This window comes from Amphiura filiformis, chromosome 14 (genome assembly GCF_039555335.1).
Source record: "Amphiura filiformis chromosome 14, Afil_fr2py, whole genome shotgun sequence".
Taxonomy (NCBI): Eukaryota; Metazoa; Echinodermata; class Ophiuroidea; order Amphilepidida; family Amphiuridae; genus Amphiura; species Amphiura filiformis.
This window is the reverse complement of record NC_092641.1, coordinates 7,125,935-7,139,826: the sequence shown is the minus strand read 5'-3', so window position 1 is coordinate 7,139,826 and position 13,892 is coordinate 7,125,935. Positions and strand designations below refer to the sequence as shown.

Below are 13,892 nucleotides of genomic sequence, written 5' to 3'. Positions count from 1 at the left end.
GTTTTTGGATCGCACCCACCCCGTCTGACTACATGCTGATTGGCCAGTACTTCTTGAATAAAAGGAAACAGTAGTGAGATTGAGATCAACAGTGTCAATGGTGTCATCCCCATTCCACAGTGAGATAGTCAGCCGTGTGTAACGACAATGATGCACAGACAATTAATTAAAATTGTGTAGCATGAAAGTTGGAATGTTTGTGGACTACAGTAGAGATAAATAAAAAAATATTGGGGCTGCCAAAGTGTCTGTGAGTCTCAGCTTCGTTAATTTTACAGAGCAATTTCTGATTTTTTTTTTACCATGTGTTACATGAGCCTTGCGTTTGTGTTACGGTATGACTGTGTAACGTTTACATCCCTAATTTGATCCCGTATTCAAGAATAAAGCTGGAGGCAGGAATAACACTTCCGAGAAAACCAAAACATCTGGTCAAGGTTTCTGGTCCAAACATATAGATCAATAACATCATCAAAGCTTTAAGAAAGCTTTCTTTCAGAAAGTTTCTGGTGAAACTGTCAGCAGAAAAACAGAAGTTTTTCACTGATCTTGGCAAATGTGCTCGAAAAAGCAAATAGCAACAACATGTGAGACAGCAAACAACCCCAAACCAAACCAATCCAGATCATCTTACCTCCCAAGCAAGTAAAAAAGAACTATCTGATTTATTAGGCTATTCTATTTGAAATCCATACACCCCCCTATATTGGATGACATGACCTTAAACTTGAACACACAGAGTGCAGATTCAACCAGGTTTTTGCCGCAGGTGGGAAAAAACGTGGTTTTAACCGCTTGGCAAAAACAGTTTTTGCCGGCAAAAATGGCAAAAACTAAAAACAGTGATTTAAAGTTCAGATTTTTGATCTCAAATTTAATTATTAAATTAAAAAATTATTTTCCGGAGTGTAACAAGGCCAGATTTTGTAATTAAAAGAAAGAAAGAAATTAAAGGCATGCATTTTCATTGCTCACTTAGTGCATTTAACTAAAATCTGGCATATCAAATTCAAAACTTTTTCATTTTAAGGACTTGATGAGACAAAAAATATGTTGAATGATTCATTAAAAGTTGTATGTTTACTGTTATGAGCTTTCTGTGTACTTGTTAATATTTGAGTGACTAAACATAATAAGTTTTTGCCAGTTTTTGCCATTTTTGCCGGTTTAAACCAGGCAAAAACTGGCAAAAACAGGTTTTTGCCAGTTATTGCCACTTTGTCGGCAAAAACAGGTTTTTGCCGGCAAAATCCGAACCCTGGATTCAACGCTAAACGTGGTTTTTGGCTATCGGAGAGAAGAACAAATTTTTTACATGGCACCCCTGGGATTTGAACGTTAGACCCTCAGGTGCCATGCACAAGATCACCGACTTGTAGCTATGGTGGTTTGGCTGGCCCGGTCAGCGATTCCCTAGGTATGTATGACAATGCATGCATGCACAGTTGTTTTCTTTGTAAGATTTTACAGAGTTAGGGTTAAGTAACCCCATTTGAAATTTACACACCCTGTGTGGGAGATTAAGGTCATGTCTTAAGGGTGTATGGATTTCAACTGGAATAGCCCATCAGTTACCAGCAGATACTTTGTTCTACTTTGGGAACAGTAAAAAAGGCAGTATCTAATGTGGTATTTACCTCCAGCCACTGCATTTTATTTTGGGTGTAGACAGATTACATAATACCTTGCAAGGAAAAATTTAGTCATGTATTGGTATTTGTAAGTATTCTAATTTCTGATAAAAATTCTTATCTTTTATGACCAATTATTAAAATTAACATAAAATATTACACTAAATGTGCAAACTCGTAGCCTATTTCACAAGTGTTGAATGCTTAGACTTGTGTCAAGTTTTTGAATATGGTGACTAAAAATTGTCAGAAAGACTGCAAACTTGCAAGGTTTTTGGCCCATTTCCCCCTCAAATTGCAAAACTATTCAAATTCATCTTTTATTAGAACTGAAGGATTAAGATTTACATATTTTTAATTTGGCAAAACAGGAAAAATTAGTGCATAAGATAATGCATTTTCACTTGGAAAGTTAGACATACGCAAACAAACACACAAATCCACCACCGCAAGCAAACAGCACACATAAGCATACTTACATGACGTATATAAAGTCAGCAAAAACAATAAAAAATAGCAGCAGACGAATACAATATCTGTTTCCAGTATTCCTAAAAGCAACAAAAACGCAACAACAAAAACAAAAGCAGAAGCATTATTCAATTGTGTAACTTATACCGGAATCTGGTTTACTTACATGCTACCAGTATGGACATCAAAAACATGACTCCAAAGAGACCGAAAAAGAATAAGTCGGCTTCTAGAATACCTGTAAAGGTACACACTATTATATGTAAGTAAAAAGGCGAAGAGGTAGCCATATCTTCAGCAATGAATTTGCGAGTACCGGTACTATCTCTGGAGTTGGAAGTTTGTTGCCAAAAATAACGGGTCATAACTTGTACCAACTTTCCAATGTGTAGTTATTCTAACATATAGTTTATGCCCATGTGGTCTTTCGGCATGCTACCCATGCTGGCAAGGGATGCATGCCATCAGGAGTAGATAGCAATGCAACCCTTTAAGCCCTGTAAAACCTAAACTTAAGGGGTCCAATGAGAATCTTAATGGTCCGAAGTTCTAAACTTTGAAAATTGATTTAGTTAACTTTGATTTTGGAATGCTCTATTCGGAAGATTTCTTGGGTTTTCTGTGTTGTAATTGGTTCCTTTTTTGTATCGACAATGACGAAATTTGATTATGAGCAACTCGGCAAAGGATTTACATAATTTAAGTTTCTATGCATCGTAAAATTTAAGAGGTCCATGCAGTTTTGATCGGACCTGTTGGTCAATTTCAACTTGTAATTTAAGATGTCCAAAACAAAAAAAAGTAAGGAGTCCCAGGACGCACAAGAATGCGACCCATGCCTTCCACATAGGGCACAGTGACAAATATACCCTTCTTATTACTATCTTGGGCAAAACTGAATCGAGACGGAGGGTTAGAACTTTTGAGCCTGTGAAAGCGCTCAGAGTGAATGTAACCAAAATGTATAACATAGAAATTCAAAATGGCTTCCTTTTATTTATTACTGCAACATATTAAAGACAGATATTATATACATCATTATATTTACCAAATTGATCAGCTGAAAAGTGCTTCCTCCAGAAGCCATCTCCATTAGTAAAAGTCATTTTATATTTCATATACAGGCCCTGCAAAAATGGAAAAAAAAATTGAAAACAATAATTTTATATTTTGCTTGAATTGAATCAAGAAGTCTACAACAAAAGCTTTAAAAGTAGTTGCTATCTTTGCAGATAGAACAAAGCATAATTGTAGACAGAATTAAAAAGACTAGTTTGCGTATGACGTCCTGTCAACCAGACAAAAATGTGGTACTGCGCAGGTCAGCAACCAATCATGCTGCACCTTTACCCTGACGTTAGATGTAAACTAGTCTTTTTAATTCTGTCTTCAATACAGAGTTCAGTGTGTTGCTATGTACCCCTGATAGAATAGTATGCATGGTACAGTGTGCGTTGCTATCTACCCCTGATAGCACAGTATGCATGGTACAGTGTGTGTTGCTATCTACCCCTGATAGCACAGTATACATAGTACAGTGTGTGTTGCTATCTACCCCTGATAGCACAATATGCATGGTAAAGTGTGTGTTGCTATCTACCCCTGACAGCACAGTATGTATGGTACAGTGTGTGTTGCTATCTACCCCTGATAGCACAGTATTATGATAGTGTGTTGCTATCTACCCCTGGTAGCATAGTATGTATGGTACAGTGTGTGCCATCTACCCATGATAGCACAGTATATTATGGTATAATGTGTGTTGCTATCTACCCCCAATAGCACAGTATGTATGGGTACTGTGTATGTTGCTATCTACTCCTGATAGCACAGTATATTATGGCATAATGTGTGTTGCTATACTGAAAGACAGAGATAAAAAGACTAGTTTGCGTCTGACGTCATCTGTCAATCAAAGTTTGTTTACAAGTGTTGTGATGATATGAGTTGCTGAACGCGACAGTAAAACCAGGCGCCTTATTGTTAATATTGCACCTTCAAACATACAAACTATCTCAAAAGTTAGGTCTGATTTCTTTCGCGAAGGCACCATGTCAACAATGCCTAGAAATTTTGCTTTTTGTCTTGTAAAAGTACGTAATTTTTCGTCCATTTTCTGATATTCATTTTCTCCGATCGACACCAGATAAATCAACCTTTCCTTTAACGCGCTATTAACCGACAGTGACATCATACGCAAACTAGTCTTTTATCTCAGTCTTCAATTATATCTACACCTGATAGCACAGTATATATGGTATAGTCTGTGTTGCTATCTACACCTGATAGCACAGTATATATGGTACAGTGTGTTGCTTTCTACACCTGATACTATAGCACAGTATATGGTACAAGTGTGTTGCTATCTACACCTGATAGCACAGAATATGGTATAGTCTGTGTTGCTATCTACCCCTGATAGCACATTATGATTATCTATGGTGCAGTTGCATTGCTATCTACCCCTGATAGCACACTAAATATGGTACAGTGTATGTGTTGCTATCTACCCCTGATACCTACACTTCATAGCACAGTATCCATGGTACAGTCTGCTTTGCTATATACCCTTGATATCACTTTCACTTTCTAACAAGCTTTAAAATTAAATTTTCTTCCAAGATAGCTTATAAATTCTATTAGCTTTTATGCATAAAATGTGAATAAAATACACTTACATATTCGGCATTGCAATTGTCTAACACAATGTACCACCATCTCTCCCGTGCTGACCTGAAGCTCCTTCCTGCTTCACATACATACTTCTCTGTGTCACCATAGATGACTGCGCCAACAGAATCAAATTCATTTTGGCCTAGTTTCAAAAGTCGACATCCTGCCCAGATGTAATCGGTGGTAAGATTTACTACTTGGTGGTTTTCTTTTTTTAGTACTGATTCTTTCTGTAGACATGTCTGTTAGAAGAGGAAGAAATTATAAGCAAAAGAGCATGTTAGAAGACAAGAACCAAATGTATTGGGAGGTGAGATTTACTATTTGGTGGTTTTCTTTTTTTAGTACTGATTCTTTTTGTAGACATGTCTGTTAGAAGAGGAAGAAATGCAAAATAGCATGTTAGAAGACAAGAACCAAATGTATTGGGAGGTGAGATTTACTACTTGGTGGTTTTCTTTTTTTAGTACTGATTCTTTTTGTAGACATGTCTGTTAGAAGAGGAAGAAATGCAAAATAGCATGTTAGAAGACGAAGAACCAAATAGCTTGTTAGAAGACGAAACCAAATCTGGAAAAAATGTGGAAAGTGGGAAGCTCCATCCTGGGAAATGTGGAAGTTTGGAACAGTGGCGTGCGCAGCACATTGAAAGTGAGGGGCCAGGTTGTTCAGTTCCCCCGAATGGAGTTTGATAGGAGCAAATTTTGCCGTTTTGAACATTTTTCCCCCTAATTCCCCAAATGACCAACAAAAGTGAGGGGCCATGCCCCCCCCCCCTTTGTACACGCGACTGGTTTGGAGGGAAATTAAGGTCCTTAAACAAAGAAATACATAAGAATTTGATCATCTTCCAGGGACATTTTCATTTTTTCCAGCCCTATGTATTCGGTGGTTAGATTTACAACTTGGTGGTTCTCTATTTTTAGTACTGATTCTTTTTCTGGAAATGTCTGATAGAAGAGGAAAAAAAATGTAATGGAGCATGTTAGAAGACAAGAATCAATCGCATATGAATCAATTTTCTCAGCAATTTATTATGACCACCAAAATCTCACTGAATGACCTCTTTTATTCAGGACTATTTCATCCAGATGAGTTTCATTTTGTACTTGTATGTAATTTTTTTGTTATTGAGCGACAATGCTTCATTCCCCAATATTTTTATCAAAACCCTACCACTTTTAAATTTTGTATACTAATGCAAACTACAAATAAGTATATTTTAAATAATTTGGGAAAATTGGGAAAAGTGAATTGTATTTGTAATAAATTATTTCCTGTTATTATCAATGTATTTTGGGGCCGGTGGCCTATGTATACTGTAAATAAAATCCTCTTTTGAGGAACGAAATTGAAAAAATTGTAGGAAAATTTATTATTGCACTCAAAATAACTAGGTTATTCAAAATACCTCATGCATGCATGAATGATGTATAGATCCACTTTAGCTAAGTCATTATTAACTGACTACAGATAACATGTTGCTAGGTAATTTTCTGCTCTAGCTCATAATTTATTAATGTTCTTCATTTCAATTCCATTACCCATGATTTGGCTCATTTAAAAAGGATTAAAACACACAAAAACAGACAAGTACTGTACTTGTTCCATTAGTCGCCCATGCTCCTATAAGCGCCCACCCAACGACTTTTTACACATGATTCGCTATCATTATGTGCAGGATCCACACAACAACACATCAAACACAGAACATAGATCTACTGTTCACTTAAAAAATACAGACGGTACCAAAAGTTCTTGTCTATTCAAAAAAGAAACAAGGATGTAAACACTAAAATGTCACTATAGTTTGATCAGCTCGTAATCGGCAGGCCTTGTGACATTGCTGATTACCGTAACCACTCGGGTATAATCCCACCCCCCTAGACGGGTAATTTCACTGCAAAAATGGGGGTGGGCTTATAGCCGAAGGTGGGCTTAAACACGAGTGGTTATGGTAATATCAATATATTTTATTTCGAGAATTGTCTTGTGACATCTTGCAAGAAGTGTCACAAATCAAAATGCTATACTTTCTACAACATGCCAAATGTACATCAGACAGGTCAACTATATCACACTAACATGGGTAAACTTTTTGGCGTAGTTGCAGCGGTAAAAGCCTAAGAAGTCCTGCCGATTACGAGCTGATCAAACTGTAGAAATTATCAATATTTGTGATGTAATCTGTGAAAACCCTTCACATGTGACATTTTTTAATTTTAGATTTTGAATTTTGATTTTTGAGTTTTGTAGACAAAATGCATTGAAATTCAGAACTCTTTTTAGAACTGTTAATTTATTTTGTACCTGTGACTTCAATATCAAAAGTTGTGAGCAAAGAAGAATTGAAAAAATAATAGTTAAAGTCATAATGTACGATCTTTTTTCAGAATTTACCTTTATTTTTTTCAAAACCGATTTTTTGGCATATTTGTAATACTTACAGATGTTCTAACTTAAATCTATGAGCAAACTGTCAAATTCGTCCTATTTGTAGTAAACGGGACGATTTTCTGTTAGTCCGACATAAAGTCATAACTTTAGATTATGACTTTTGTACGCCACGATCGCAAATTTGCGATCGTGGCCGATTATATTAAACCGTAGTCTCGTACAAAACTAGCTTATTACGCTCCCTCCACATGTGGAGGGAGCGTAACCAAACTGGCCGCAGCGTGGGAGACTAACTCTGAGGCCGCACTCACTGTCCTAATCCAAATAGTGCGAGATGTTTGAGTGATAGAGGTGAAGTTTATGATGTTGTTTCTTTGCAAATTCCCAATGTTTTTCGCATCCAAATGTATTGGGAACTTTCATAATGATTGCATATTATCATTTTAGAAGAAAAAAAGAAAAATCTAAAAATTTAAAAAGATCGTACATTAAGGCTTTAAATAGCCTTTAAATATTTATTAGGCTTGTTATCGACAGACCTATTGTCGCCAAAATTGTTGACAATGAGTTTTTATGAGATTTTTCTGACAGTCGATAAGAGACTCTCACTGTCAACAAAATAGTTAATCGATAATAAAATAGTAAATAAACCCAACCAAGAGCTTCACGATCTTGACAAAATGACCCTACAAAGGGAAGCCAATATTTTACACTTGGACGGGTATCGTCGGCCGTCATGAATAACACATTGTGTGCTAAATTCAGAAGCTTTAAAAAGGCAATATTTCTCACTTGTTTGTTGAAAATGATGTCAAATTCTGAGTTTTGGTGACATGTCGCCAAAGAAAAATGAATCAACAAACTAATATTTATAAGCAAAATAGGATTTATGCAACATGAAGGGTTTTTGGAGATCACATTGATCAAAATTAACACTAGCAGACAATAATATCAAAATTATGTTTATGTAATATCACCTTGTCCTTATGTGGGTAGACCGATGGCCACTGTTCTTGTGTGTCGTAGTATAATATCAAGTTCTGAACTTCAAAAGACTGAAAGAAAATGAAACATCAAAATTATTTCAAAACAGTGACTTTATACCATAGACATCATGTGACATAAATACCTAAACCACCATCAAACTAGGAATTTGGATGAGCTAGCTGGTGAAATGTAAGCTGCAGGCATGAGACTGCACTTTCCTAAAAAAACCTGAAAAAACTGAAAATGCGCGTGAAATTGGGCAAAATGTACCAAAAACAGGCTGAAATTAAATAAAGTTGCGGAAATTTTGACTATAAAAAAAACTGAATTCAGTTTTTAAACTGAAAATTCTCATGCCTGAAGCTATATGCGAGATTTATGCCCCCAAATTGGCAAAAATAAATAAATAAAATTAAAAAATACTCCCCCCCCCTGCTAAAAAATGAGGGCAGTATTTCTTTCTTTTTTTTACTCCATAAAACCAAAACAAATAGCTGACCGGACTGTCATCAAAAATTCACAAATATTGTCCTCATAAATCAGCTTAAAAGGTCAATATTCTTGGATGTGCCAGGAAATGGACCGTTTTTGTAAATTCAGGCTGGAAAATCAGGTTTTTAGTTGCAATGGTTGTCGATTTCTGCAACCATGCACCACAGAAATAGATTTTCGTGGTAGAAATGAATAAGCGAGAAATCACCAAAATCGAGATTCACGGCAAGAAAAGCGAGATTGCATTTTCTCTCTAAGCCTATTTATATCAGTGACATCATTTTTTGCCAACATTTTTGTGTCAAAAAATGACGAACAAATTTGCTCTTTTCTTTCCATTACTGTTTCATCATGAAAAACTATATAGCTGTGGTGTTGGTCCAATATAATAAGAAAATATTCAAACCGTTGACACCATGTTGACACTGGCTAAATAAGCTGTATTTTCATTCGCAAGGGTGACAGTCACTGACCGTTCTTGTCACAATTTCGTCATTTTAATTTTCACAGATGATTGGACCTTTTGAGATCATTTATAGTACAAGTTGACTTTTTTACCAGCTGTTTTTGTTTCATAACAACAGTTCACCCTTTGAAAAGTTAACTTCGAGTCGACGTATGTGGTGCGAAACTTTCTAAAATTTACAAAAAATCAAAATGCATTTTCACAGATGTGAAAATTTCAAAGAAAAAATTTGGTAAAATCATGGGAAAAAAACCTGTTGAATTCTGCACCTTGAAAATGAAATCAAATCAAAATTCAAATAATATTGGGCTATTCCAGTTGAAATCAATACACCCCCACCATGGAAGAAATGACCTTTAATAATCTCGCACACAAGGGGTGTAGAATAGATTTCAAATGGAGTCGCTTATTCAGGTACCGTATTCATTCTAATAAGCGCCCAGTGCGCTTAACAAAGTCATTTTGGGTGGGCGCTTATTTTTTACCTAGTTTACCTAATTTTTCGTGAGGGGCGTTTATTAGAGACAAATTTACATACGTTATAAAAGGGTCCTGAGACCTAGTAGTTTTTCAGATGCAGAAAATGTATTGCAAGTTTACACAGGACTTGTAGTCCTCCAGGTATTTCACTGTATTGACGTCTATCTGTCACTTCAACATAGTGGTACCCTTTAGCAAATTGAAAATACCCTGAGTGGGCGCTTATTGGGGCATGGGCACTTATTGGAATGAATACGGTAACCCCATTTGAAGTTCATACTGACTCCCTAGTCTGGAAGATTAAGGTCATGTCTTCCATTGGGGGTGTATGGATTTCAACTGGAATAGCACATTGCTTGTACTTACCTTAGGATATTCAACCTCAAATTCTAATCTGCCAACATCTGATAAAAAGCAAAATCTGCCGACAAATATCCATTTCTAGGTTAAATGTAAGACAAATAGAGAAAACAAGAAACAGAGAAAAGTGTCAATGATATGGGAGGCAAAAATTAAATATAAGGCCGGATAAAAAAAAAATACATGTTTAGCATCCAGGTGTTTGAAAAATAAGGTAGGAGGAGGGGCTAATTTTTTTCTTTCGATACCTGGAACAAAAGGAGGAGCCCTGTTCTATTTTGTTTGTAGGTACGGCCCTATTATTGTTATTTCACTCCAGATAATTTATTTCAATTCTATTCAAATTCAATTCTTTCTACACCTGGTGTCTTGCTATTCAATTCCAATTCAATCTTTAGAATTAATTCAATTCGATTCCAATTCAATTTTTCAATTTCAAAATCATTTCATTCCAATTCCAATCCAATGCAGTGAAATTAACAGCTAATCAATTTCAATTCAATTCTGGGCATTCATTTCAATTCCAATTCAATTCCAATACAGTTGCAGTTTGTGTTAATTGACCAAAGGCACACTGCAAAAACTGTGTCTAGAGATTGAACACTTTTTTGTTCTCAATTTGTAAACACATGTAAAATCTAAACACAAATGTCAAATTTCAAAACATCAAGTGTTTAATATCTAAACACAGGGCATCAAATTACTAAACATGACTGTTTAGCATTTAGACATGTTTACAAATCGAGGACAAGATGGTGTCTAGAATGGTGTTTAATATCTAGAGACACTGTTTTTGCAGTGCATGTTTTTACTGCCAATTTTATGACACTTGAGTCAGCAACACAAAGTCAAAATCAAGTACACTACTTGTCACAAAGGCACTTCAACAGAAGATACTTTATTGTTATGTTAACTCACCTTTCACATTCAAACAATGCGAGTGATCCTTGACCTCTGGGTCCTATTTTATGAAACTTTGGAACTTCTTAGTTCTTAGGTGATTGACTTCCTAACATTTGTCTAAATTTCTTGTCCACCATGCACATTATTTTCTAAACTTCAGGTACGTGTGGTATGATTGATAATGGGACCCTGTCCCCACACTGACCTCAAAGATGTCAAAAATCAAGTATGCCTAGGCCTAAAAGTGTGAAAAAAGCTGTCAAAGATAAGTATTTTCTTTAATGGTTTTCTCACAATTTGTTCAAATGTACAATGACTTTTGAGCATAAAAATTAGGAGCTTGAGAAAAATAGGGGGTTTATGATTAGTGCCAAAAGTTTTTAATATGTGTTTCTTGTGTGAATAGACCTGGAAGTGTATCAGAATTCAAAACGGGGGAAGGGCACTTTTTACAAGTGGAATGATCTGGAATCACAGACATCTGCTTGTGAATTGAAATGCTGAATTGAAATCAAAGCTGAATTTCATTTCGATTCCACTTCATTCTTCATCACTCAACATGATTTCAATTCCAATCCAATTCAATTCTTCATTGCTCACGATGATTTCAATTCCAATCCAATTCAATTCATGCCCAAGCCCACTCATTTCGATTCGAATTCAATTCCAATGCATTGAAATGAAAATCGCCCAAAATTCATTTCAATTCAATTCGATTTCAATGCATTGAATTAACATTAGCCCCTATACTGATCACAAAACTTTCCTGAAGTGCTTCTCATACATTTGTAAGGCTAGGCCTATAGAAGGCTAGAACTTCTCAAACATCTTCATTAAAAAGTTATATGGTAATTGAAATTTTAGAAAAATAAAAAGAAAATTTAAGAGATCTTCAATAAAACGGAAGCGGGATGGGACACTAAACATGTTTGGTTTTTTTCTTGGCCTAAAGAGTAAAGCCGTGAATTTTCTGTGTTCTACTTTTGAAATTCTGTTCCGTGCTTTTTCCGTTTTCTTGTGGCTTTCTGTATTTTGTCCATTTTACCACATTTTGTCCGTTTTACAAGAATGGTCTTATTTAAGCTAAACACACTTTTTACACCTTCATCTTATTGAAAACAACAACAGGCATTAGGGGGAGGCATTGTATTTAATGTTAGCTTTGTACATTTAACAATTAATTATTTTAATTTTCCACCCGACTTGGGGTGAAAAATAAAGAAAATAATTAATATACAAAGCCGACTCTAAATGGCACCTCCGCCTAATGAACATGTTTTTGTTTGTTTTTTATGTGGCATGAGACTGCACTTTCCTTTAAAAAAATGAAAACGCATTAAAAAAAATGAAAATGCATGTGACATTGGGCAAAAGGTACCGGTACGGTACCAAAAACAGGCTGAAATTAAATAAAGTTACGGAAATTTCGACTAAAAAAACTGAATTCAGTTTTAATCAACTGGCTTTAATAAAGAGCAATGAAGAATACACCCAAAACTGCCGTCGGGTAAACCAGAAATTCACTGGAGTATATCTATCGGACGCCCATTAAAAACATTAGATACCGGTACCGGTAAACTTAATGCAAAAATGTTGGCAGCAATGGCAGATGACCTGGTCATCCGGCAGATGATCAGATTTTATTCCTTAAATCAAACACTGATTTTTACCATCCAATCTGAATTCATTCAATTGCTGAGAGGGCTTTCCTTTCATGCCTTTTGCTTTAATTTAATTATTTTCTTTAAAAAATGTTTAATTTTTAGCATTAGATCATAGATGATAAATAATAAAATATACAAAAGATCATGAAGAGAGGTTTACTCAAGTCAAAGACACTTTACAAACATTGTTTTGCGTAAACAAACAGTACATATTGGAATTATAAAAGTCAGTAAGCTTACAACACAAGTGTGACCAGTTCATTGATTCGGGAAACGTAGTCCAACTTCCTATGCTTTACATGCAAACGCAACAGGTGTTTACATGCTTGTTTGGAAACGCAAAAAGTGAAAGTGGTCCATCACAAAACAGTAAATCTCTAAAACAGCAACAAAATACATACCTCAGTAGTTTGAAGTTCACCTTCCAAGTACAGTGCTTTTCTACATGGCAATAAAACCATCAAAATTAATACGTAAACCCAAATAACCCAATATATTTTCTTCAAAACATCTCTACCATACAAAGTCGCCATTTTGAAAATTAGCCATCAATTATGCAAATGAGCGACTCGGTAGGCGAGACATGACATTACTGCGCAGATTCGACAGGTGATTAACCACGTTGCCCGGTTACGTATAAACAGTTCAATGGCTCGTGGTATCCGTCAAGGACATTTGTATAGCAGCATGCAGCATTTGACTAAGGAAATTAATATTTTCTTTTAAAAATATCTACTATGCTCTGAGACTGTTTGTGACTGTCACTATGTTTAGACGATGAAAGAGCATGTATCAACGTGTTTTGGTGCGTCAGGCGTTTTTTTAATGATATTGACTTAGGTTGAGCAGCTGCGGCCACTTAAAAAAAATGTGAACTTGCTGTAGGCCTAAAATTTAGAAAATGGTCATTTGGTTTGAGAAAAAAATTAATAAAATTACATTTTATTAGCTATAAAAATTTAAAAGAGGACATTTTTTATTGATTTATTTCATTCTAGAATTATTTTATTTATATAATTATTTATTTATTTACTTTATCATTGTTATTGTATTAGTTCAAGTTCAAGTTCAAGTTATTTTATTGACATCACCAAACAAATAGGTACAGTCAAGTTATACAAAAGATACACATATAGAAAATATAAAAGAGAATAAGTAAATTATAAAACTAAACTATTAAACATCTAGGTTACTACGTGCTTCAAAAGCAGAGTTTACAAAAGTAAGAACAGGTTTTATACTATCAAAATCTGTGACACTCATTATTTTTATAAATTTAACATCGTCAGTCAGATTATCAAAGTTATCATACATATCAGTTAAAATTTTCAACATATCTCTACGCAAAGTATCATAAAATGGGCATTT

The 13,892-nt window shown here is 35.2% G+C and overlaps 1 protein-coding gene across 1 annotated transcript in view; it reads right to left on the bottom strand.

Moving 5' to 3' along the window:
• LOC140169640 (transmembrane protein 145-like) overlaps window positions 1-13,063 on the bottom strand; it is a 30,160-nt gene extending 17,097 nt beyond the window's left edge. The window contains exons 1-6 of the mRNA XM_072192919.1: window positions 12,926-13,063; window positions 9,964-10,038; window positions 8,150-8,227; window positions 4,781-5,017; window positions 3,151-3,229; window positions 2,269-2,340 (exon numbers count right to left, since the gene is read on the bottom strand). Of these exons, the coding sequence (XP_072049020.1) occupies window positions 2,269-2,340; window positions 3,151-3,229; window positions 4,781-5,017; window positions 8,150-8,227; window positions 9,964-10,038; window positions 12,926-13,057 (673 nt within the window). The 5' untranslated portion in view covers window positions 13,058-13,063. The remainder of the gene's footprint in view (window positions 1-2,268; window positions 2,341-3,150; window positions 3,230-4,780; window positions 5,018-8,149; window positions 8,228-9,963; window positions 10,039-12,925) is intronic.
• Between the last annotated feature and the right edge of the window lie 829 nt (window positions 13,064-13,892).